The sequence below is a fragment of the Cynocephalus volans genome, chromosome 7, assembly GCF_027409185.1.
Source record: "Cynocephalus volans isolate mCynVol1 chromosome 7, mCynVol1.pri, whole genome shotgun sequence".
Lineage (NCBI taxonomy): Eukaryota > Metazoa > Chordata > Mammalia > Dermoptera > Cynocephalidae > Cynocephalus > Cynocephalus volans.
The window spans coordinates 96,049,821-96,077,203 of record NC_084466.1 but is presented as its reverse complement, the minus strand read 5'-3'; the positions used below and the strand labels follow the sequence as shown (position 1 = coordinate 96,077,203).

Here is a 27,383-nt window from a genome sequence, read left to right as displayed (position 1 = left end):
CATAACATAGTGGGCAATAAGTGGGTATATGTTGCGTTGGGATGATGGGTTGTGTGTGTGTGAATGGCAAGGTTGCAGGAGTGTCCTACTCCTGAGAGAGTGATAAGAGAAGAATGACATCAAACAAGCATGTGGTAGAGTGGCAGGCCCAAACAGAGAGCTGATATTAATCACACCCTTGGTAAGAGAGAAATTTCCAGTCTTGAGGTGTTGTGTGCAGATGAGTAATACTTGTCAGTGAATAAGAAATAAAATAAAACAAGTGATTTAAGAAGTCCCAAACTGAGTTTATTGTAGTATAGAACACAGGACAACAAATAACTTCAGTATATTAAGGTAAAGTCTAACATACCTGGGGATATCTAAAATACAACACCAGGGCTGCTCTAGGGTCAAAAGTCCCCAAGAGGAAATAAGAAAACGAGACATTTTTCTCAAAAAAGCCAAAATCTTTACAACCTCCCCCATGTTCCAACAACTTCCCTGACTTATCGATTCTTGCACCACTAAAAGACATTAACAGCTCTCCATTTTTTGGCCCAGATTTCTGGATAAGAAGAAAGTCTTTTTCAGAGGAATAAGATAGTTCTCATTCCCTTCTCAGTGCCATCTGGTTCCAGTCAAAAGATCAAACTTCCTAACAAAGGAAACTGTTGGGAACTCTAGACTCTGGAAAGACTGACACCAGGGCCTCTCGCCACCTACTACATCTAGAGTCCTATCTTTAGAAGCTATTGTGGCTAACCACATCATACAGGAGCTCTCATTTAGCTTAAAATCTTTACCCAGACAGTGAATGAAGTTTAGGACACAGTAGGTTTCAAACCTGGCAACATCCTGGCATCAGCAGGGTAATTTTATCACAACTTCCCCATTTTCCAGACATCTACTCAGGACCTGGCTCAGCTATTTAAACCCCACCATCAACTTTATCTTCCAATTGCCTCTTATCCAGCTGCCAGGAGCTTCCAAGAAACATGATATAGTAGGCACAACAGTATACTGGCTGCTTGTTGGGGTTCGAATAGACCTGTTCAGGTTTGAGGGATGTGAAAGGGTTAGCTCCATAGGCAGTGATGTGTGTATCCAGGTCCACCAGAATCTGCAAAGAGGCTGCCAATTCCTGATGGCTGTGGGACAGAGAGAAGAAAAACTGCTCTACTGATTATGAGACACAGGGGAGAAATTGCTCAAGAACCTGACATTTCTGTACTCATCAACCTCAAAAATTAACTAGGACCAGACTAGGCAAAGGCTATCCTTCTCTCCCAAATGTCTCACTAAATACCTAATTAACTAGCACTTTTCTCCAAGGGCATGAAAAAGCCACATGTGAGAAGGAAAAACATCCTTACCAGAAGGTAGATGAGCAAGGGGGAGCAAAATGAGCTCAATTTTATAAAGAGAGGTGGGAGTGAGTCAGGGAAGTATCATGAATAGGAAGAGGTAAAAAACCTGTAAACAGTAATCAATGTAGGGATCTCATAGTCACGAAGTAGCAGCAGAGTGGGCAGCCAAGCTTCCATCAAGTCCGGAGAGGAATGGAAACCTATAGGAATGGGAATAGGGAGGAGAAAGGCTGAAGTGGACCTCAAGAGCAAGATAATTCTTTCATTGTGTCTACCCCAATCCTTACCTTGCTTATCCCCAACACTCTTCCTCCAACCCAGGTTCTTCAATAGAAAATTCTGAACCCAGGTGTAGTATAAATGGCAAATTATAAAGCAAGGTTATCATCACATTGTATTCAATGAGATCAAATGAATGGGGTTCCAAAGATAGAAGATACAAGAGTCAGGATGGAAAATTCTCAGGGGAGCCAACCAGTATTCCCCTCAATCAAAGATTCTTACCTGGATGGAATGCCACCACCAAATCTGGACGGGCTATCTGCCCAGTCTCTACCTGCTCCTCCCAGAAGTCATGATAGAGGCCCCTGTGGCCAATAAGCTGAATTGTGCCAGGTTCCAGGGATGAAGTTGAGGTGCTCTGTGAAAAGCCAGTAGCCACGTCTACACCCACCATGATCACACGGAAGCCAAGGTGTCCAGGAAACATGTAGCCAAGTTCATCATAGTCTCCAGGGCGAGTAAGAAATGTCTCCACATGGGAAGCACCAATCACATGTACTGTGCTTCCCCCAATCTTCCCAACCTCTATCCCCAAGGCCCTAACCCCTAGGCCCAGAGTCAAGGGCCGTGACAGGGCATCTGTAAGCAGCCGCTTCAAAGAGCCCTGCAGGACATCCGGGTCTGGCCTTGGCCGTCCTACACTGGTCCATAGGGTGGTCATGGCATGACTACCTATCACAGCATCCAGTGTAGCATCTAGCTGTAACCCCCTCATAGAAAACCAGGTGTCCCAATCTTGTACAACTTCAGGTGGCCACGGCCAAGGTCCTGAAGGTAGGACGAAATCACCTGCAGGAAAGAAAGAATAAGAGTGACCTAATCCTTCCCTGGCTTCAAAATTACTTCCTCACTAATGACCAGTATTTCCTCCATGTTTACTCTGCCAACTGTGACCAGGAGTACCCCATTCCTTTCCCTTGTTCCCCATTTTTTTATAACAATATGCTTTCATGTCTTTCTCCAAATACAACCAACTATGACCATTATAGCAGAGTTCCCCAACACCACCACTCTACCTGTGACCAGAAGCCATTCCATGAGACGGTCCACAGCCACAAGACGAAGCTCTTGACAAACTGTCCTGTGTGCTGGCCAGTCTGACCTCTGGCACTCTGGACCACAGTAATAGACATTTCTGCACCTGAGAAAATGAGCCACAAAAATGGATGTTCCTATACCATAAAGTTGATTGAGGGTGATAGGGGAAGGGACATATTCCTGCACCTAGGAAGAAAAATCAGTAACTGGGTAAGGAAGGTGGGGAGAGGAATGACAGCAGGTGCACCAAATTTGGGGACTACATTTCGCAGAAGAGGTAGGAGGGATGGGAATGTCATTATTCTATCAGAGTGACACCTTAGTCTCAATCTGGAGCAATTCACTTTTTACATCTTTTTCAGGAAAAAAAAAAAAACCCACCAGAAGTTTGCAGTTGCTTGTTTATCACAGGTATATCTTGACCCCAACCTCCCCAGAAGAGATGTGGTCTTATCCCTTGAATACTCAAGAAAGGGGTGATAGAGAGGACTGTATTGTGGTGTCTTGTCTCACTTCCTCATAACACCAAAAATAAGCACGGTTAGAAGGCTGCTTTAATCTCTCTGTAGCCTGGATCACACAAAATAAGGAATGGACCTTGTTATTCTGAAAACTCTTTGACCTTTCCTCTCGGAATGAGGTCTTATTATTGGGTCATTTCTGAATATCTCCCCTATTAGCCCTTCAGAAGTCACCTTTTGCAGTGCCGGAGGACCTTGGAATCTGAAAGGCCGCTAGGGAGTGCTCTACAGTGAGCACAGAATCGGAAAGTGTCCTCCATCCTCTGGAACATTTCTTGAGGACATCGAAATCCGAAGCCTGATACAGGGGTACCACCATCTATCACCAACCTGCAGAGACAGCATGGAGAAGGAGTGCAATAGGAAAAAGAATATGTATCTTCAAAATCTCTTATTCCCACACCTTGCTTCCTATACATTTCTACCTACTCCTATGTCTCCTACTCCCATCATTTCCTCATTTAAGCAAATTATATTTCTTCTGTAGTAATAAAACTGGCAAACGTCTGGATGAGAAAAATCCCTCATTGCAAATACTCCATACTGCCCAAATTATATTCCTTCTCTATCTACCCTCTGAAATCAATTCTACCAGAGACAATATATCCCTCTTCCATAGAGTTGGTCACTCACTTGTATTCTTCATAGCTTTTCATGTTCAGCTTTTGAAGAATCACCTGGGATAGACCAGGAACATTTTTCTCCAAGGAGAAGAAGCCAAGTGTATCAATGCTAGGGCCAGATTTGGGGAGTGTCAGAGGCACTGGGGTCACAACTGTGGGTGGAGCCACTGATAAGGGGGGTTTCCTGTGCCTTTGTCGCCGGGACCGTGGAGCCATGTCCTGTCCAATGATACCTGGGGACCATATGCAGAACAGACATGAAATGGAATTTTGCAAGCTGGACACATATGATGTGTTTTCATATGCTTGACCTTTTACTTCTCATTCTAGTCTCTCAGACGCAGGTTATTGGTAAGATTTATTTAGTATTTCCTGATTATTAATCACCATAGGCAATTGTGAAAAACAGAGGAGAAATAATTATATATAAATATAATTTGTACATGTGTTACAAATGAAGTTCTACTATAATATAACTATGTAAGCACATGTATAGAAAAAGGTCTGCCAGAGCTCACAGAAAACTAATAACAGTGATTAACTGAGTAGGGGAAGAAGGTAGTGGGATAGGAACTAGGTTGATCAAAGTGGATCCAAACCGTTGACCTGGAATTATCAGCAGCATGCTCTACTGAGTGAACTAACTGGCCAGCCCTTTTGACTTTTTTATAAGGAGAATATATTCATATATTTTTAGTGTATTTTAAAAAGACAAAAACTACCATCTAATTGGAGAATTAGCTGATCTAATCCCCTTGGGGAGATAAAACATTCATTTTAAAGGACCTATTGTCACATTTACAAGCAATAAACCAAGTAGAAATTAAATGCAATATAAAATGAGCACCAAGGGCCGAGCCAGTGGCGCACTCGGGAGAGTGCGGCGCGGAGAGCACAGCGACGCTCCCGCCGCGGGTTCGGATCCTATATAGGAATAGCCGGGGCACTCACTAGCTGAGTGCCGGTCACGAAAAAGACAAAAAAATAATAATAATAAAAATAAAATGAGCACCAAAAAGTTATGCAGTCAAAGCAAGATAGGCAAATTTTAAGAAAAATTTCCTAAAGAGCTGAGTTTTGATGTAGAACTAAGCCCACATCCACCCACTACGTAGGTGAGACTCTGTGCCTTCCTTCCTGTCTCATCTTCTCTCATGCTTTCCAGAAGGGCTAAGTAGACAAAAGGGACCACATCAGGAAAAGATAAAACATTCATTAATTCAAGATATTTTTACCGATAAACATAAAATAATTTGCAAAATACTGAATGGAAACAAATATGAAAAATATACATCTCATCTAAATGTCTTGTACAGGAATAGATGCAAACTTTATATAAGGCACTACATAAATCCTATAAAAAAGTGAAACTAAAGCACTAGTTGGAGATCAGAAGAAGAAATTCTCTTCAGTGAGTGAGCTAAAGAAAGACTTCATGAAGCAGGCAGCATGTGAAACAGACCTTGAAAGATAGGAATATTTTGAATACATGGAGATGGGGGAAAAGGAATTCTAAGTACAAAGGAGATCATGAGCATAGAAATGCAGACAGGAACATTCTAAGAATTAATGAAGTAGAATGAGTTTAAATGTTAAGTCTATAGACCTAAATGTAAGAGCTAAAACCATAAAACTCTTAGAAGAAAACTTTGGGGGAAAGCTCCATGACATGGATTTGGACACAATTTCTTGGATATAAAACCAAAAACAAAGGACAGGTAACAAGAAAAAATAGATAAATAGGATTACATCAAAACTAAAAACTTTTGTGCATGAAATGATACTATCAACACAGTGAAATGACACCCCATGGAATGAAAGAAAATATCTGCAGATCATGTATATGATAAGGGGTTAATATTCAGAATATATAAAGAACTCCTATAATTCAACAACAACAACAAAAAAAAAACAACCAAAACATAGGCAAAGTATTTGAATAGATATTTTTCCAAAGAACATATGTAAATGGACAATAAACACAAGAAAATATGCTCATTAGCCATTAGGGAAATGCAAATCAAAACCCCAATGAGGTATCACTTCATACCCACTAGGATGGCTATTACCAAAAAAACAGAAAACAACAGGTGTTGATGAGGACGTAGAGTAATTGGAACCCTGTGCACTGCTGGTAGGAATGTGAAATGGTATAGCCACAATAGAAAACAGTATGTCAGTTCCTCAGAAAGTTAAACATAGAAATACTGTATGACCCAGTAATTTCATTCTTAGGTATATACCAAAATAATTAAAAATAGGTACTCAAACAAATGCTTATACACAAATGTGCATAACAGTATTATTCACAATAGCCAAAAGGTAGAAACAACCCACAGGTCCATCAATGGATGAATGGATAAACAAATTGGAATATATATACACACACACACTCGTGTACATATATATGCAAATATTATTCAGCCATAAAAGGAAATGAAATACCAATATGTGCTACAATGTAGATAAGCCTCAAAAACATTATGCTAAGTGAAAGAAGCCTGACACAAAAGGTGACATGTTGCATGATACCATTTATATGAAATATCCAGAATAGGTAAATCCAGTGACAGAAAGCAGATTGGTGGTTGCCAGGAGCTGGGTGGAAGAGGAAATGGGCAGTAACTGCTTAATGGTTATGGGGTTTTCTTTTGGGGTGAGGAAGATATTTTGCAACTAGACAGAGGTGGTTGCACAACACTGTGAATGTACTAAAAGCTATTTAATTGCTCACTTTAAAATTATTAATTGGATTATATCAACCTAAAAAGCTTCTGCACAGCAAAAGAAACAATTAACAGAATTAAAAGACTACCAACAGAGTGAGAGAAAATATTTGCAAAATATACACCTGACAAAGGACTAATATCCAGAATATACAAGAAACTGAAACAACTTTGCAACAAAAAAAACAAGTAACCCAATTAAAATATGGGCAAAAGAGCTAAATAGGTATTTCTCAAAGGAAGATATACGAATGGAACGGCCAACACACATGAAAAAATGCTCAACGTCACTCAGCATTCGGGAAATGCAAATCGAAACCACACTGAGATACCATCTCACCCCAGTTAGGATGGCTAATATCCAAAAGACTCTGGATGATAAATGCTGGCGAGGTTGCAGAGAAAAAGGAACTCTCATACACTGTTGGTGGGACTGCAAAATGGTGTAGCCTCTATGGAAAATGGTATGGAGGTTCCTCAAACAATTGCAGATAGATCTACCATATGACCCAGCTATCCCACCGCTGGGAATATACCCAGAGGAATGGAAGTCATCAAGTCTAAGGTATACCTGTTCCCCAATGTTCATCACAGCACTCTTTACAATAGCCAAGAGTTGGAACCAGCCCAAATGTCCATCATCAGATGAGTGGATATGGAAAATGTGGTATGTCCACACAATGGAATACTACTCAGCTATAAAAACGAATGAAATGCTGCCATTTGCAACGATATGGATGGACCTAGAGAGAATTATATTAAGTGAAACGAGTTAGGCACAGAAAGAGAAATACCACATGTTCTCACTTATTTGTGGGAGCTAAAAATAAATAAATAAATACACAAATAAAGTGGGGGGGGGGAGACACAACAATCACAATTCCTTGAAGTTGATACGACAAGCAAACAGATATGCAGTTGTTGAGAGGGAGGGGAGAGAGGGAGGGGGGAGGGAGGTTTTGGTAATGGGCCACAATAATCAGCCACATTGTATATTGACAAAATAAAATAAAATTAAAAAAAAATTATTAATTGATCCCCATGCCAGCCAGCCACCAAAGAAAAAAAAAAACCAAAATAAAATTATTTGTATGTGACGTTAATTTCATCTCAATTAAAAAAGAAAGGTATCCATAGAGATTGAGAGGTTAAAGGTGATTAATTCCCAGATTAACTGCCTCCAGGGACAGAGAAATTATAGCAGATAAAGAAACTGTCAGTAGTTGGTTTTACTGTTAATGAGGTAACTATTAAAGTTCAAATCAGGGATCATGTTTTCTTAAAAAAATGGTCTGACATTTGATCCTTTTAAGCCAGATATGTTAGGAAAAAAATTTCCAGAATCACGCAGGTGAAGTGTTCACAGGTGGCAAAAATAACAAAAAACTCCCAGAATCATCCAACTCCTATCCGTATCTTACAACATGGCTCTTATAAACCCCTGCCTCAGGTTAACAGAAAAACAAATTTGTACGTTTGACCCTTGAACAACATGGGGGTTAAGGGCACTGACTTACACATATAACTTTCTCCACGTCATTACTTAAGTAAACTGACTTAAGTACTTAAGTAGATGGCCCTGTGGAACCCACACATAGGAAGTCAAAAAGTCAGCCCTCAGTTACACGTGTTCACATAAATAGACCTGCACAGTTCAAACCTGTGTTGTTCAAGGGTCAACTGTATTTTCCTTTGTACATTCTTTCTCCTCATCCTTGTTTCCATCTGCCCTTTTAATATCTACTCTCATCCCGTAGAACAGAGACAGCTAAGCTCAACTGTACACCACAACTTCTACATTACTACTGATGAAGAAGAAATACTAGATTATGTTAGAGTTTAAGGGTCATGTCCCTTTCACTAAAGAGTGGATGGAATTGCCTTTCACACCTTAGGACCCTATTTCCAACAACTGACCTGACTCTGTCCTCCACTTTTTTGTTGTTTGTTTTGGTTGCTGGCCTGTATGGGGATCTGGATCGGAACCCTTGGCCTTGGTGTTATAACACCTCATTCTAACCCATTGAACTAACCAGCCAACCCTCTACTTTTAATCACCACAGATTATCACTGCATTTCCCAAATCACTGCCATTCTAGAAAAAACATTTATCTGCTCTATCTACCCACCCCTACCTCAGGCAAAATAACACCTTCTTAAACCTTGAAAGAATGGACTTTTTCCCCCACTGGTATTTGAGACAACTCTAGGGTCTTAGATCCCAGAATTTATAACAAATGTCTTCCTAATGTTAAGCCATAAGCCTTTTTGCTGCAATGGAAGCCAGTTAAGGTCAGAAAGGTACTGCCTCACTTATCTGTATTTCTAAGGAAAGATCTTCCTCCAGTGGAAGATTAACTCTTGGCAATCTGGGAGTTGGTTGAACTGACTGGAAGTCAAAAGGATCACACAGCGTGAAGAGGAGGAGGGGTGGTAGTGATAAAATCCCTAATGTCAGAGTCTCCTCTGTGTCTAGGGCATGTTCATGACATAAGTGAGCTAGTTTTCTGGCAAGAAAGTTAAGAAATTGGAAACGAGAAGCCATACTTTGTATTTGCATCTATATATATCATCAGGCTCATGTCTGAGTTTGTGTACCCCAGGCCCAGTCTTCCCTGGATCTAACTTGCCTACAAAGAAACTCCAAGTTCTAGGGGTGTGAACTGACAGAAACAAAGAGAAGAGAAAACAGAGGGAACACAGGAAGAAGTTGGAAAGAACTGCATTAAGCACTCAGAATTTTTCAGCGTTCAGAATCTACCCCACCTAGAAAGCGAATCACTAACCTTTTTCTAGCCATCCCAGTGACTTGGACTCTAATTTATTCCTAGCATATGAGAGAACACCAATACCAAGGAAGGAGAGGAGATATGAACTTGATTACTTAAAAAAACCCTTATCCTTCATCTCCAAATTACAAACCAAAATATTAATCCATTCTCAGACCTAAATCTCCCATCTTTCTCCCTCCTTACCCTCAAAAGCCCAAAGCTTCACCTAACCACAGTCATGTTCCATCTCCAGACCAGGAGGGCCCAATCCAATTTTCTCTAACTCACCAGCAAACACAAAATGTCTTTGGGGTGGTAGGGAGAAAGGGGACTGAAGTTGGTCACTGGGGATGCTCAAAAGGAGTAGGGAAAAAGAAAAGAAATACATTAAGAACATTGCTATTATGACCACATTCAGCTGCTTAATTAGCGATTAACACTCCTTGGGGTGATAAATACTTTACTCAATTATAAACTAAGCAAGCAGACAGGTTGATGGAAAGTAACTTACCCTGCTAAGCTCTCAGCTTCCTTCCTTCTCTTTCCTCCAAGTGAAGTGAGTGATCGCCTCAGATCCACGTTGTGGCTTACTTGCAGCTGTCCCTTCATATCACTTTCCTCTGCAAACTGCTGAAATGCTGGGTCTTGGTGATTAAGTGTGCCCTGCCAAACAGACAGACAAGGATGAATTCTCCTTAACGAGGCAAGTAGGAACCTGACCCCCTGCCTGAGGACTTCTCTTTTTCTGACCCCCATTCTCTGCCAAGAGGGCTCAGGATTCTATCAACACTTCCAAACTCACCAAAGGCCAGGCAGGCTGAGGAAAGATAAAACCTACTGCTTCCTGGACTTCTCTCACTCAAGGTAGCATTTCTGTTCTCAATTTACAGCTTCAAACAAACAAACAAACAAACAAACAAAAAACCCTGGGAATAGTTCAGAAGTCAGTATTTGGTTGGAAAGAGTAGGCACTAGCCCAGAGGAATAGTAACCCCTAAAGTCCTGGATGTCAATCTAGCCCCAGAATGAGACCCCCCCGAGCCTAATGTCCTTTTTTTTTTTAGCATAACAGACACTGCTCAAACAGAACTCAACAAGACCAGTCTAGGTTTAATACCCAAGAAATATAATACCCAAGAAGGGAGAGGAGAAATGCTCATTTAATGGTACAGAAGGAAATCAATTGTAGGGGAAACATGCAGAATTAACTTGCAATGTTCATTTTATCTGAAAGAAAAGCAAAGTACTCTGATTGAGAGTGTTTATTTCAAAAGAGGAATAAATGTTACTTGAATATTAAAGTAAGCAAGACCCAAATTTTAGCTAATAGGTAAAAATGCATACTATTGCTAGGAACAGAAAATAGAAAAGAATCAACTCAACTGTCCTCTCATTCCTTCTTGTAATAGATGCTGATCCAGGGAATTCAATTCCCCGTTCCTAGCTCCTTGCCACTTAGAGCTCTAGAACCTATCAACAGTTGTTACAACAGTGGTACTACATGACTGCAAAACCTGACTTTTTGCTCACATCTGGTCCCAGCTATTACTTACCTGCCTCTGTGAATGTCAAACTGGGGAAGAGAACCACTTGCAATGAGGTTCTGGAATGCGGCAAATCAAATCCACATAGAAACTCCAAAGTGTAGAAAGCATAAATACAAGCAGGGAAGGTAGAAGAGAAGCATTAAGGACATTACAAACATTATATAATGTTATGTACAATAACTATGGACAAAGGAAAATCAGCTGCAAACGGCAACAATCTTGAATAAAATAGGGATGATTCATTTTCAGCAAAGGTTTCAGGCCAACCTCAAATTTAATTGGCCTCAAAATTTAACTGAGAACCTCAAAGTTTATGAGTTCTGTTAATAATGGCTGAACTACAGAAGGTATAAGAAGTCAGAGATTGACTTTTCTAATTCAGAAGTGTCATCTTTGAATATAAAGGGGAATGATATGTGGAAAAAATTTGACGTTGAATAGTAATTTATATTTTACCCTCCCCACTACCTGCACTGATAGACATTTAAAGTTACAATTTAGAAAGATCTGAACTTCTCACAATTTGCATTCATCTGAGTTGCATTAAAAATATCTTAGTAAATGGTTCATTGTGAAACTAATTATAAAGAAAGACTAGAAAGAGGTTCCTATTCAACAGACAGGAAGTAGTGTGTGAGGCACTGGGTGATATTCTACCACTCTTCATGTATACCACTTATTCTGAGTTCTGTTCCTTTCTTACTTTCCTTTTAATTTTTTACCATCAATCCATAATTCCTCTAGTTTGCTAATGATCCTTTATGTTTGTCCATGATTCCCACAAACACTATATAACCATAGTGATAAACCTAAGGACTAAGGCATCTGACATACTAGCCAAGCTCTCACATTAGAGATGCATAGGTTTCATAAAACAGTAACATCAAGAAGAATCTTTAAGGTATACAGTGCATAATAACTTCAGAGGCAGCTCATGGACTGGTTTGCAAGTTAATATTACAGCAACTAGAAGCTATAATAACCAACACTTTGAGTTTTGTTTGTTACCTGGAATTAGGCAAGTATATATATTTTGATTTAAATTAATGCTTTATGATGCATATCACTGTAATTATTGTGGAGAACTGTAATTAAAGTTATTATCTGATTATACTATAAAGTGTTAAGCAATATCCTAATTTCCCTCAATCTGCAAATTCCTATACTTATTTTGATTATGGCAAAGAAGAAAGAAATATGACGGTAGGAAAACACAATATTTTTTCTTATTATTAAAACACCCAATAAATTACCAATTCTAGACAATAACATATTTTCATTCAATGAAAAGATAAGGAAAACAGTGATTTTAAATATGTATTAGATTTAGGAGGCCTATATTAGGCATCCAAAGTCCTCTAGTGCTCTATTATTAATGCTCATGTGAAACAAGAATAATAAAAGTATTTTTAAAAAAGCAAAATTTATGAAGACAAGAATTTAATTCACCAAATCATCATGAACTATCCATGAAATAATATTTTCCAAAGGATATCCCAGCTCTATTAACAGGATTTTCTGATTTCCATCAAAAGGCCAAATCAGACTGCATCTTCCCAAATAAAACCCAACACAGAGATAGGAGCAGCGGCCCATGCATGGAATTTATTGTGTGCTACTGTTTATAAAATACTCGATTAGTCCTGCACATGCATAATATTTCCAACTTAGACAGGAGACCATACAGGGTGCACTTTCTGGCAAACAAAACAACAGATGGTTCCGCTGCCTGGAGCTCTTAGTTGTATTCCAGGGCATGAGGGAAGCAGGCCACCAAAGTAAAGGGAAATACCAAACTACAGTGGCAATCAATACAGGTCAGTAATTGTGAAGAATTAGCACATGGTTCCATTTAGTTTAACCAAGCAGTTCTGTAACTATCAAAAGAAAAATTTCAACATGCAGTCTTGACTTTTATGCTTCCACTAATATCTGAATGATTGAACAGAACCATTGCTTCTAGGCTGCATTGCTTAATCAAAAACACTTCCAGAACATTTTAAAATTTCCTTTGCATTAAAACATAAAAAGTATTGAAAGCCAGCAGCAAATCACCCTGGTGGCTGTTTAAGCAACTTGAGTACTCACAATAAACTAAAATTTCTCATAACATCTAGGTAACCTATACATGTCGTACCTGTACATCATAGGTCTATATATTAAATATTTGCAAAATGAAAACATGCATACACAAAATACGTCAAGTTTTACAGACATGATTTGAATTAAAATTTACTTTGACAATGTACAAACTTCTCTTAAAGTACCTTAAATGAGTAATTCTGTAATTCTTCATAATTTTGAAATTCAGAGGTTTTCTTTTTAAATCTCTGGGGTGTAAATCTCAAAAGATCTGGGCAAAAAAGATTCTACATTAAGTTTTAGATTTGTGTTCAAGTAAGACAGTCTGCCTAGAAATAGGTTATGCATTCAAAACTGAAAAATACCAAGACTATGTTACAGAATTAGCCACATTTAAGAACTATAGACCTGAGGTCAGCATTTTGTATAAATGCCAACTGGGTTTCTTAGCATTTTGCCCACAATTTGAAATACAGCTAGTAACCTCAGAAATATATTTTAAGACCATACTAATTCATCCTTTAAAGACATTTCATGGGGGAAAAAAGTCCACATTTGCTCTTAGGATTTGCATTTGAAGTCATGGTTGAAAAACAAAATCTAATTCTACTGAGGGGGGAAAAGAAATCTCATTTGTAAACTTAAATGTGTGAACCACAAGCATAAATGGAGGTGTGAATGGCCTCCACTGGAAATTGCCCCAAGCCCCTTGCACACTGCTCTCCAATTTGGCAGCGATGACCCAATCTTATCAAATAGCACATGTCCCAGGGCCCTCAAGCCTCCATCCAGGAAGGGGGCTGGGGTCTCAAAAGCACAATGGTTTCTTCAGAGGGACTGTGACATTTACAGTCAGCTTGGCCAACCCCTCCAGCTCCTCGGGTGATCTGTCCATTTGGGGCCCGAGATGTGAGAGTCCCTGGGAAGCCGTGGGTCACTGGGCACTATGGTTGCCAGTCCCGTGGTTCTCAGTGGCATGTGCGGTGTTCAGAGAATTGAAACCATCTTGCTGTACAGCATCTTTCCGGGGTGGCATTCTCTCATTGATCCTATCCAAACCCTTTGCCTCTTCAAAACTGCAGATTCTATGTGGTGGAGAGAATCCTCGTATTGCTTAACAAAATGCAAATTTGATAAGTCAGTAATTGAAAAACATTTCTGAGATTTCAAAAACATAATTAATGATTTTTAAGAAGAAAGCAATTAGCTGTAAGTAGCAACACTTAAATCTTACTTTAACTGAATCCTAGCACTATTCCAGCTTTCTCCTTAAATGTGAAATGTTTAAACCTAACTATAAACATGATAACTTCATAGATGACAAGTGTTAGCACAGCCTTAAACACACACACACACACACACACACACACACACACACACACACACACACACACACACACACACACACACACACACACACACACACACACACACACACACACACACACACACACACACACACACACACACCCTGCCCTTCCCCATTTCCTACCTCAGACTCTAAAATCACCAGTGACTATGACAGTAAGGCAGCAATAAGAGTAAGGGCAAGTGAGGAGGCTAAATAAGGTTAATCCTCAACATTCAAATATGTACCAAGAGCTTGGGAGGAGAAAGAGGTAAAACTAAGTTAAAATTTAGTAGATCAGAACTATTTTGGAAGTGAATATATCATCACCCCATCACCACCAATATGAAACGAAAAAGATGGGAAATGCCTCCAGGTGTTAGATTTGTGATTGGCTGATAGCAAAAAGTATTTACGTTTCATATTTTAGATGTCCTCTTTAATTCACTGGCCATTTACTGCACATTCTTTGGAAACCCAAATCAAAATTAGTAATAATTCTCCACCAATTATACGGTTTCTCATTCACTTCATCTAGAATGATACATCCTCCATTACTAAAATGTTCATAGAAGAGATTTCCATACTACTAGTTATTATCTGGTAGCTTAATATGTGCAGTCCATGGGATTCAGTCTGTGCACATGAATCAAACAAGTGGCAAAACATTCAGCAATGTGTAATATCAAGCCAACATATGATATACATGAATATAATCTTATCAGTAAACTATAGCCCAGATTGCAGAAAAAAAAAAAAAATCATTATAATAACAGTTCCTGCACTCTCAGGGGCATTACTGAAAATGAGTAAAGTCAAACATATTTCTATCAAGGGGAGGTTTCATTTAGGGAAAAAAATTTTGAGTAGCATAGAATCATTCAAAATATGAAACATCTCTATTTGCAGGGTCTGTTTAGAGATTTCCATTAAAACAGGCAACTTTAAATGCTATAAAACATAGCGTAACAACCTATATTCTAAAGAAATCAGGAACATTAAAGTCTGGTTGCGTATTGCACCAGAAGAAGGAAAAAAATAGACTATGGACATCAGCCCTTGTGATTTTAAAGAGAGAGAGAGAAATGTGACTGCTAAACTTGATGAGTCAGTGACTCTGATTCATCTTGGGTTGTGCAAACTAGGAATAAGACACACCCACAGGACATTCTCTGATGCCCACCCACACACCACAGATCTCTGCCCAGCACAAGGACTCTGATCATACCTTTTTCAGCCTCAATAGCCTCAACTGTGGCTGTACAGAAGTGAGCAGAGGCATGCAAAATGAATGAGAAAGATGAGAAGGGTCATATTGTACAGCAGAAAAGGCAATGATAACTTAAAATATCACAGTACCCCATACTACATCATCATTTACAATTTAACATAAATAGTACCCATATTAGAGAGCCCAACCAGTCCCCCATTCCTGACACAGCACAGTTTACACACAGCACTATGACAACGTCACTTAGAGCACAGAACACATAGACCTACTGTAAACACAGACACCTTAGAACCCATGCAAATGTACTCCAGTATTAATTAACCATCTTGAACTCAGTATTTTAATGACCTTAGAATTTTCCTTTATGTTTATTATCTCACATCCATCACAATCAAAGGAAAATTCTCTAGGGTAAAATTATGATGATAGAATTGTAGCAGAAAAGCAAACAAAGTCTTTTCTTCATGCCTAATGGCAACAATACTCATTACAAGTTGGTTCCCTAAGATATAAACTAGAAGGGATCAGAAATGCTTTTCCTGTCACTTCTAATTTATAAGGCAAAGCATAAACTGCAAAAGCTGGTATGGCTACAATGAAATTTAAGGGCAATAAACTTAGTGAATTACTCTAAGCAGAACAGTTCTATAGCTCTGTTCTTTGTGGGGAACCTAAAAGGACCCCTCTTGTTTACCAGGAACTTCCTTTCTATTCCAGTATCGATGTTCCAAATATCTAAAGATATTAACATCTATAGCCTTTTAAAAATCCATTTATATTCAGTTTATCATGAATTGAAATTTGCCTCAGGAACTAAGAGCCTGCATTCTTAAGTGAAGAAAGAAAGGCTACTGAGCATCTTTTCAACCCTTCTGCCCATGAGAGAGGCTTTAAGGGATGGAACAGAGGTCTTATAGGCTATAAATCCTAATTGTTTCATGATATGGGTGTACATATATGTAATATTATAAATGAGAAATGCATTCTTGGTATATAGTTTGTCACTGGCCCATTTAGAGAACTTCAACACATTTAGACACATTTTGTAGTCAAAGATTCTTTTTTGGCTCATTTCTGATTTTGAATTCAGAGCTCACACTAAGGACCTGCGGACAAGTACCTAAGATTGCAGAGAACAATATTACTTCATAAGAATGCCCATTCTCCTCTTTAACCAAAGTGCCCACACTTAGAATATCTGTAACAATAATGTCCCAAAACACGTACTTTGCTTCTTCTACAAAGACCAATTAGAATAATTATTCCTGAAATAATCTTTAGCAATAAACATGACTTAGAAATGATAAATTTTATCCAAAGCAGATATTAATGTGAAAGGATACTGAAGAATATATGGAATTAAAATAAATTAGAAATTGTTGTTGATCTTAACCAGATAGTAAAGTGAATTGGGGATCCAAAAGAAGTAGGATGAACACCAAATAAAGGAAGTTAATTTTCCTTAACTTCTAACTTATATTACAAATCAAAGTAGACACACTTATTGTATTCCCACTGTACAAATCATCATCTAAAAAATCTAGCCCTGTATGCCTGGAAAATACTCTTGCAACTTGCCCAGAGAGAAAACTGGGATAAATGACCCACTTCTACTTGATCAGCCCTGGAACTCCTATTCTTCAAAATGTGAACAATTTTCTTTATAATTTAGAAGTTAGATAGGGAAAAATAAAATGTCTATGAGAATATGTTTTAAAGAGTTTGTGATAACAGAGTGACTCCATGTGAAACATTTCATAACTTGTATTATATACGGTAAAAAATTAAGAATGAAAACTGATATAAGTATGAAAATTAATATCTATTTGATTGTATCAGTAGTTAAAAAATTTGTTAATAAATTTTCCAAATTATAAAATGTGACAATGTAGTTTTAAAATCATTCTATGGGCTTTTAGTTTCATATATAAAGCATTTTCCAGGTCAAATTACATTCTCTGCTCTTTCCTGAGGACTCTACTGATCCTAAATCTTTTCCAGAATACAAAATGGATACCACATTCAAAATTGCATACCATGTCAAGCTTGAATGCTTAGAAATGAAAGAGAGTCATTTGAAGCTTAAACATTAAGCTGGAAAGAAAGAGATCTGAAAATTGCAAAATTCTATCTGAATGGCACTATTTCTCCTCTATTTTCAGTTATATAGGGCATCTTGGCATGGCCTTAATAAGTTTGAGTATAATGCTGCCTCAAACTGTGTTTCTCAATACTACACAGGATAAATGACCAAGAGGAATTCGACATTACTGAAATAGAGATGGCCATATATTTTCCCATGTAGGTCATGGTGAAAGTAGCATTATAGGGCTAGCTCCCAATCAAATTTCCATGAAGAAAACATACATAAAATATGAACATAAAAATCCAACTCCAATAGAGTTGTGCAGTTTGTAAAAACACTCAAGAAAGATGTAAATTAACTTTAAAGTTATTGAAAAGATAATTTTTATTTTCTAACAATAGGACTGAGGCCTTAGAATTTAAAAATTTTGTTTTTGCAATACTTAACTCTCAGTTATACACACTAACATCAGGGAACACATCACTGAAATTAAAAATGCTGGATAATTTTTTTAAAAAATCACACAGATGCAGCTTTTGTATGAGTTTTGTTATTTGTTTCAAAACGGGTTCATCTTATGCTAGTGAAATAATTTCAACCAAATGCTCAAACCATGCTATCAAGAGCCATCACTAGCAGAACTAGGGAGCTATCTAATTTCCCAAATTAGACCCCATAAGCTCAGCTCCTTCCAACAACTCACTCTATGCTGGGAACAGACAGTCCCTTCAGCAAAGCTGCTGTCTTTCAAACCTTCCCTGCAGTTGAGGGTGGTTTTGAAGTTGTAGGAAAGAGATTCAGGCTGCATGCAAATTAAGAATAAATAGAAGTGCTGAGCTGTCAACAAAGCAAAGCATGTAATTAGCAGGTGCTAATTGTGAAATCTGAAAGCAAGGTTTTCTATGGATACAACATAAAGTAATAATATATCCAAGGATAATTGAGAGATGATTGTAGTGAAGATTTATTTAAGTGTGATACCCTTTCAGTTTTGTTTTTCTTTTCTGAACAGAGGAGGAAGGGTATAACATTTCTGAAACTATTAAAATCTACCCTTTTCTGTTAACATCTTTGTCAGTTTTATTGAATGTTTAAAATCTGCTTAATTTGTTTTAATGCATATTCATGAAATTCTTTTTAGCTCATTTTTTTCTTTTTTTTTTTTTTGGCGGCTGGCCAAAAACACCACACTCTAACCAGCTGAGCTAACCGGCCAGCTCTAGCTCATTTTTCTAATGTTTACAATATAATAAGAAAAATAAAGGGCAAGGAGTGTAAAGAGAATAGAATTTTCTTTTTACTAAAAAGAAGAAACTCATTCAGAATGAAATTTTGAAACTATAATTTCAAATCACAGTTGTACTTAGCTTACCAGTGGTGGTAGCAGACAGTACAATAAGATATAAAATAGAATATGTATAGGTTACAAGTAAACATTACTTGTCTACAGGAAAAAATTCTTTTTATTGAAAAACGTTTATTATGGGACTGAGTGAAATAAAATTGTGAAAAGTCAGTGTAGTTTAAATTTATTCAAAATTTTAAATTAAAATATCCCATTTTTTCTCTTAAAAAAATCACTAATTGTAGCTCCAAAAAACAATGTTAATCATCTCTAAGGTAAACATCAGATCGCTTGCTGCCTGTTTTAATAGAACAATGGCCCTTGGAGGGTTGTCAAAAGTAGCTACAGTAGAACATAAATTCAGGCTTTTCCACATCACATTTTTTGCTTTCCAACCACAAGGGAAAGAAATCTAGACTGAGTTACTGTGTATATTCTGTAACATTCACATCACTCTCTTCTATTTAATCTGTAATGGACTTTCAAAAAGCTAATCCAGTGTTTACAGAGATATTTACGCCAAAAAAAGTTAGTTTTTTTTAGATATAAAATATTCAATGAGCCAGATTACAGGAATGCTTTACGTATAATTCTTTTTATTTTCATGCAACATAAAGGCACACTTAATAATAACACCCTTTCAATTTTGACTTACAGGATTTATATTCAACCCTTTATAACAATGACTTGGTATCTAATGTTACATTCATGTTCAGAATGCACAAAGTGCAGCAACAAATGCAGCAAACCTCATAACAAGGTGCTACAAAGCTGCTTCTACATCAAAAGACAAGCAAGTGTCTGAAAGAGTAATTTAATTGAACATACTTTTACAGACATACAGCTAACCTAAAGAAAGACAGACAGATTTAGGAAAGCAGCTACATCTGCAGAGGAAGGAAACAGCATGTTACAGACAGTCAATTATACATAGAACATTTGACAAACACCACAGAAAACAAACTTTGGCATCATTTACCAGGGTACAAAACCTTGCACAAATCTTTTGGCAAGTAAAGTGCATAAGCAGTGTTCTGGGACCCAAGCAGATAGGTAACTCTAAAATTAAGGATTTAAAAATATAAGCATAGTCTAATACAATTACATAAATTTAAAAAATAAGAAACTTGGAATTACATTTCCATTTTAGTAATATGGATTTCCCTGATTCACATTCCAAAACTGGGGCTTTTAAAAAGAAAAGGGCAAATTAGACAAATGAATAAATAAATATTTCAGACATTACGATATGAGCTGCTCCCATATCATTTCATAAAGAGCTGAGGAACTGATCATTATTTTCGAATGAAAGGAATACCATTCTATCAGTTTTCTGCCCTGGTCAGGTATTAATCAGATACTACCTATCACATAGAACCCTGCCTGTGTCAGCTGCTGAGACAGGAACTAAAAAGCAGAAGGAATTCCCTGCATGCATTACGTGAACTGTTAGCAAAAGAGTGAGGTGTGCCCCAGTCCATCTGAGGCACAGCAAGTTGCATAACATCATTACCACTTTGCAGGGTCTGGCGTCCTCCAGCCAACACTCCACTAGGCAACATCCCTGTGGGAGTCAGGCCCTTGAGTGTCAGCACGCTTTCACTCTCCTCCCTATATCGGAGAGATAACAAACATCAGAGACTTCCAATAAGTACTTAGTTTAAAAGGGGAGATGGGGCCCAGATGCAGGCCATGTATATAATTTATGACATCCATTGTTGTTACCATATTTCTTCAATTTCAAGACATACATCCATATTCTAAATGTTTCAGATATGAGGATGTACCTTACAATTGAGGCATATACAATGGGCATCATACAATAGAGAAAATATGGTAAATATGGCATTTCATATGCTCTAAAGTTCAAACATCTGAGGTAATCAGTTTTGCAAACAAATTTTTAAGGACTGACCTATTCATTTGCAACCTTAAACTTGGTCTTCCTGAATTAATCCCAGGAATGCAATTTGTGGCTCTAGCAACAGGGACTTCCTATATGGATGAGCAAGTTCATCAGGAATACTCTAAAAAGCACTCTCTCCTTCTTATCCTGCTCTAATTTTTAAGGTGTAAACTTAGTGTTTTTGTCTTTCATCACAGAAAGACAAAAAATACCAAAGGTGAGCAATAATAATCACAAGGGTCAAAAAAACTAGTTTCAAAGGGGCTTGTGTTTCAATATATAAATGTTCAACTAACTTCTGTACAGGAAGAATGATACCATGTTGTTTGCTTTTAGATGTTAAGCAGGACAATGCTCCCATCAAGTACAATAAAATAATTTCTACAAAACAAATGATCAGGAAAATATATCATTACCTGAGAACAGAGAAGACTCTTGCCATCTTGCCAATTGCTCGAATTTTGTTTCTTATTATTTCTTTCCGAGCTGCAGCTGAACCTACTTTCAAGGGAATAAAAAGAAAGAAAGGCTCAAGTTTAGGGCATTCACATTTGCATTATTCTATTAGCCTGTTCCACGTTCATCTGAACCAGTACCAAGCCCCCCGCCATCAGTTCACATGGAGGAGACTAGATGAACTCATGCCAAAAAGTTTTTCCCTCCCTCAATGTTTAGTTCAGCACTGGTCTAATACTGGGGTCTAATACAGATAAAAACAAAAAGTAATCCATAAATTTTATGATCACACTACTGACTAATCAGTAAAACAGCAACGGGAAAAAAAATGAGCCCAACTTGCATTACAAACCAGAGGACAAAAAACTGCTAACAATCCTACGGTCTCTGTTTAATTTATGACAGCCTAAGGCATGCAGACTAACAGACAAGAATTTGTAATAGCCTTGTAGTCTTCTGTTTAACTATCATAAAAGCCTTTGACATGCAGGCTGAAAATATCCCATAATACTACAACAGAATAAGCTTCCTTGTTCTAAGTTGGTCTAAAAATAATGGTATGAAGGGACTACTCTGTAGGTAATCCCAAACTAAAGACCATACCAGCATTTCAGCAACAATGCATACCTCAACCTCATGGACTAGGTGTCCTTTAAAATCATGCAAGTATATACAAGCTCTTACATTTCTAGGTGAGTGTGACATAAACAATGAGAAAAGACTCTCTGAAAAACATAGCTAAGGGTCACTACTCCTTATCTTTAAGGCTATCTATCACTGACACAAAAGAGAATATACCAAAATAAGTGGATCCTTCACTGAGAAAGACTCAAAGGGTACATCTTCCTTCCCTTGGCCTCCAGAAAGAACAACAATCTTAATCCTGTTATCTCATATATAGCAACTAGAATCACTCTGGACCCAAGAGTGCGGTTCCTTAGAGCTGTGCTTCGACACAATGAAAACACACATATGGAAGCACCTTGGTTAAGGAGAAGGTTAAGGAAAGGCTAAAGACACTAGACCAAAATGGGCCTTATGTATACAGAGGTCTAAACAACCATAAGTCTTCTGGGCTAGAACATCTCATTTAAAATTCAAGCAGCCCACAAATATACCTAATTAAAAATTAAGATGATGACTGGACCTAACTGCAAGAAAACAGAAAAAAGAAATCCAATTTCAAAGATGAAAATAAAAGACATTTTAGAGAAAATAGGTTCCACAACCATGTTTATGATGTTTTAAAGGGTAATATTATGAGCACTGAAGCTACAGTTTTCACAAGTTCAAAACTGAATGGGCATCATGGCACTAAACAGGTCTTTTTAAGATGACAAAAAAATTACTAAATACCTAAGATAATACAATATTAGAATTTGAAAGACATTAGGGATGTTGCAAAGTTCAATCTCCTCATTTTACAGAAAAAGAAACTGAGTTTATTAAGTGACTTATCCAAGGACACAAAGTAAGTCTGATTCTCTTCTAATGAATTAATATAGACATTTTGTTTAAAAACTGAAAGAATTTTTAAAATAGCTAGTCTGGGAATGAGCAGTGGGGGGTTGGGGAGGAGGGCTATAACGAGGGGCATTCATATTTTCAGACTTAATTTATATATCTGTAAAACCAAATGATATGCAAACTATACTGATTTCAAATGAAAAAATTCACAGGAATATAAAAACACTGTACAAATCAGGATTTTAAATCAGTCTACAAACACATCATGCATCGTATTAAAGTAAATGTCCACAGTAAAATTACTTTAGGGAATAAGACAGACAATCAAACACCCCTAATCATGCAGGGAAAGTACAAAACATTACAAATAAGCAAAAGAATGAAATTTTAAAACAATTGGAATGAAAAAGAGGGAAAAATACTTCCATGCACAGAAAGACAGATATCTTGGAATATGACTTCTAAAAACACCAAATACTAACTCAGATAAAACTTAAACTAAATTTGCACAAGGCCCAAGAGGACTCTGCATAAACATTACTCAATGCTAACTTACATGGACATGACGATAATTTATGAAGTCATATTTCAAAACAATGTTACTCTGTCTGGTCTGTACCTTTTTTATTGCCATATATGAGCCGTTCTTCAGATGGAGAGTCCAGAAAAAAGGAAGTGAATGATGGAGAAAAGGTGGTTGAGACAAATAAAAAGATAGAGATTTAACTTGGCAGTGGTACTGAAGAATGAATGTAGAAAGAAAGGGAGAAAAATGAAGGCCCTCATATTTGAAAATCTGAAAAATGTAGTACTGCAGAATCTGGTGAATAAAAGAGGGATGCCACTGGGTAGAGTCTTAAAGTAAAGATTTCTTAAAAGGTATGTGTTTGGAAGAAATTATGGACAGAATGACTATAATATTTGATGACAGTAGACATAATTAGGGACAGAAAAAAACACGTGAAAACACATAAGACTGATAAAAGACTGTGCTAACAACAATCGCACATTTATATTCATACCCCTAAGGAAATGTGTCACCCATGGGAAGTATGTTAAGTGAAAGGTAATGACACAAATGAAAAATAAACTCATGTGGTTCTTCAAGGACACCAACATCTGCAAAATCTGTAGTATATACAGAGAAATGTAGGTAACTTTATAAACTACCTCAGTGGAAAACCTCACCCACTCCCAATAAAGGAAAAGCTACGCCTTCCACACTCCATAAGTAGAGCCATGATTTCTTGAACCTGCATTGTAGAACTTTTGCATATACTCAGGAACAACAGTATGTGCTTTTGGTTCCCAATCCAAACTGGGAGTTTGGGGCCCATCTTTTTGCAAGAATAGCAACAGACTGTTTCAAAGCAAGTAACAGTTCTGAAAGTAGGCAGCAGGGGTTGTTTCATTTGAGCTTTCCATAGCTTCCATTCTCATGCTGATATATATGATTCCATTATAGGAAATACAAAGTTTAGTTTAGGAAAACTATAACACATATGGATTATGTATTTCCTTTACCAAACTGAAGACAAAAAAATAAATATCCGAAAGAAATAGTATACATTCTAAATATCACAAAAATTATTTTATGATTAAATAACACCTCTAAAAGGGATGCTATACGCACTTACACATGCAATGTTTATGCAAATTTTTGTCTTAAGAACAAGACCCCATACATACACAATACAGAGCACCAAAGATTCATCACTTAAGAATAAAGTCTTATTCCTTTACCTAATCTCAGCCTTAGGTAACTACTGAGAAATCTCCAATCCTGTTCTCTCCCTTTCCCCACAGAAAAGCTAAACCCTTATTCTGCCCCCACAGCAATCCCCATCCCGACAAGTTTTCTTTCTAAAATCAGATTTCTCCACAGACTCAGTCCATAAGATGGTTCCACTGCTATGTAGGAAAAGAAGGAGAGAACAGAAGGGATGCCATCATGGTGAAAGGAAAGAAGGAAAAATGGATGTAGTTAAGGGGAAGAAAAAAGGAATATGAATAAGGAAATAAATGTAGTTCCAGTAGCTCTTTTCCCTACCCCATCCTAAACCTTAGTATCTATCTTAATCTCCTACCCTTTCCTTCATTCCCTCAATGTTCTTTCTCTCCCCAACAACTCCCATTCTTCCAAGCAAACTCCCAGACTCATGGTTTTAAAACTTTCTTCAGGTCCGTGCTCCTAATACTTGTAGTGGAAGGGTGAAAAAATGAGGAATAAGTGCACCTGCCATGTTGGCAGTGAAGGGAGATATATTTATAGTTTTCAAAGCTGGAAATCAGTGTATTTTCCCATAGAAACATTGTCATAAATGGTGCTTAACAATTTTAAAAGCTACATAAGAGTAGGAAAGAATTTTCAGTCTACATTCCCTCACTTGATGAATGAGAAGATCTTGGGAAGTAGGTGTCTTTTCCAAGATTACATAGCTAGAAATGGTAGTGAAATGACACCTAAACCATTGATCCTTTCCATTAAACTACACTGCCTCTTTAATGATCAAACTCAATTCATCCCTGGAATGTAAGAATAATATAACAAGTGGATAAATTGGCATAATTTATCATACTGACAGGAAAAATATTGATAAAATACATAAAATCTTCTCATTAGAAAGAATATAATACAATTTTATATTTTTTCGTGGTAGAATCCAAAAAAATGATTCAGTATCTATATCTTCATATAAATCATAGGTATCTAAAACCAAGTACTATAATTAGACTTAAGAAGGAAACTTTCCTTTTTATTATAAGTGGACTAAAGCATTACCTACTATACCACTCCTATTCAACACATTCTTAGCAATATTAATAATTAAATAAAAAGAATAAAAAGAAATAAGGTAAGAATATAGAAAGTAAATAATAATATCAGCCTTACACAAATGACATTTTTAAAACTTAAGGAACAAGGGCAGAGCCCATGGCGCACTCGGGAGAGTGCGGCGCTGGGAGCGTGGCGACGCTCCCGCCGCGGGTTCGGATCCTATGTGGACTCACTGGCTGAGTGCCGGTCACGAAAAGGACAAAAAATAAATAAATAAAATAAAATATTTAAAAAAAAAAAAAAAACTTAAGGAACAAATTAAAAATTACCACAGGAAATAATTCTGCTGAACCAAGTTGTTGGACATAAGATAAACCCACACATACACAATGTATTCCTTCATACAGACAGAAAATATGTTAAGAGTGATACTAGTTGTAATAGTAATAAGAAATAAAATACTAAAATATTTAACTTGATATTAGATTTTCTCAAAGAAAAACTATATAATCTTACATGGAGTAATTATATATTACATGGAATAATTATAGTAAATGAACTAATTATACAGAGCAAGAGATCTTGGTCTTAGTTTGGAAAACTAAATATTATTCAAGAAAAAAAACCTCCCTAGATTCAGATACAGAGTTAATATAACATTAAAACTCCTACTAGATATTTCACAGAATTTGACAAATTAACAGAAAACTTTACCTGAAATAATTAGTATGCTATGTGCCAAGAATTACTGTAGTCATTACTTCAATTTTTCATTATCTCAATACCTACAACGTTATAAAGTGGGTATTATTGTCCTCATTTTGAAGATGAGGGAAACGGACTCAGAAAGGTTAAGTAACTTGCCTGAAGCCACACAGTCATTATAATGAACTAGAATCTGAGCAGAGATCAATTCTTACAACAAACACTGATAGCAAAAGAGGAAAAAGAAATATCTAGTTAAAACTATTTAAAATTTTCATGGAAAAGACATATATGATGAAACATGTTAAAACTAAAAACTTCTACACAAACATCAAAAGAATTAAAATAAGAAAAAATAAATATTATTCATTAAGGCTTATCATCCAAACCTAAATATAATTTAAATACATTTAAAATATAATAAATTATATTTCAGTTACTAGCAAAAGTACAAAAGTAAAAGTACATCTTTGCCTACCACCAATAGATGGCAATAGCAGCTCTGTACACAGCCACTTTCAACAAATGGGCTTCCAAGAGTTTAAGAACCAAACCTGTTTGTAAGCAGAGAAATTTCTATATGGTTTTTACTTAGATTTACTTGGTAAGTGATTAATTAAGATAGACAGTTTACACAGCTGAAAAATAATTCTCTTCTTAGCATTATTACAAATCAAAGAAATGTAAATCTAACCAACCATAATTTTCTACAATATAACCCACTAAGCAAAATAAGTAAAGATGACCAAAACACAATGAGGTGGGCCTGTGGAGAAACAGGCCTATGGATTCATTGCTGGAGGCACTTCATATTGGTCCAGTTCTTTGGCAAAGCAATGTGGTAGTTCATAACAAAAATGATGAAACTAAAGCTCTTCATATTCTTTAATTCTGTAATTCTCTTCAAGAAATTTATCACAAAAAGGAAAATAACAGCTATTGTACAAATATATTTATTGCATTGCTATTCATAACAAGGATAATTTAGAACAACCCAGTTGCCAAAGAGTATGAAATTAACTATGAAAATTATATGTTACTGTACTTAGAAATATGTAGCTATTAAATCTTACCAATATGTAGACCATGTTTAAAACACGAATAAAAAGTATACTAAAAAA

General features: G+C 36.8%; 2 protein-coding genes across 5 annotated transcripts in view; both read right to left on the bottom strand.

The window, feature by feature from the left end:
• Positions 1–314: 314 nt before the first annotated feature.
• On the bottom strand, positions 315–9,882 carry MSS51 (MSS51 mitochondrial translational activator). The gene is made up of 7 exons (XM_063103164.1): positions 9,822–9,882; positions 3,824–4,046; positions 3,365–3,520; positions 2,648–2,772; positions 1,854–2,420; positions 1,456–1,549; positions 315–1,130 (listed from the first exon to the last, which is right to left on the bottom strand). Exons 2-7 carry the CDS (start codon positions 4,027–4,029, stop codon positions 911–913), a joined length of 1,368 nt encoding a protein of 455 aa, XP_062959234.1. The 5' UTR covers positions 4,030–4,046; positions 9,822–9,882; the 3' UTR covers positions 315–910.
• A 2,554-nt stretch (positions 9,883–12,436) lies between these two features.
• The window catches only part of PPP3CB (protein phosphatase 3 catalytic subunit beta), a 42,002-nt gene continuing 27,055 nt past the window's right edge, over positions 12,437–27,383 (bottom strand). The window contains exons 11-15 of one of the 4 annotated variants that reach the window (XM_063102450.1): positions 23,398–23,424; positions 21,272–21,356; positions 20,463–20,560; positions 15,516–15,545; positions 12,437–14,052 (exon numbers count right to left, since the gene is read on the bottom strand). In XM_063102450.1, the coding sequence (XP_062958520.1) occupies positions 13,874–14,052; positions 15,516–15,545; positions 20,463–20,560; positions 21,272–21,356; positions 23,398–23,424 (419 nt within the window). In that variant the 3' untranslated portion in view covers positions 12,437–13,873. The remainder of the gene's footprint in view (positions 14,053–15,515; positions 15,546–20,462; positions 20,561–21,271; positions 21,357–23,397; positions 23,425–27,383) is intronic. The other 3 variants (XM_063102451.1, XM_063102452.1, XM_063102453.1) reach the window with 3 other exon arrangements.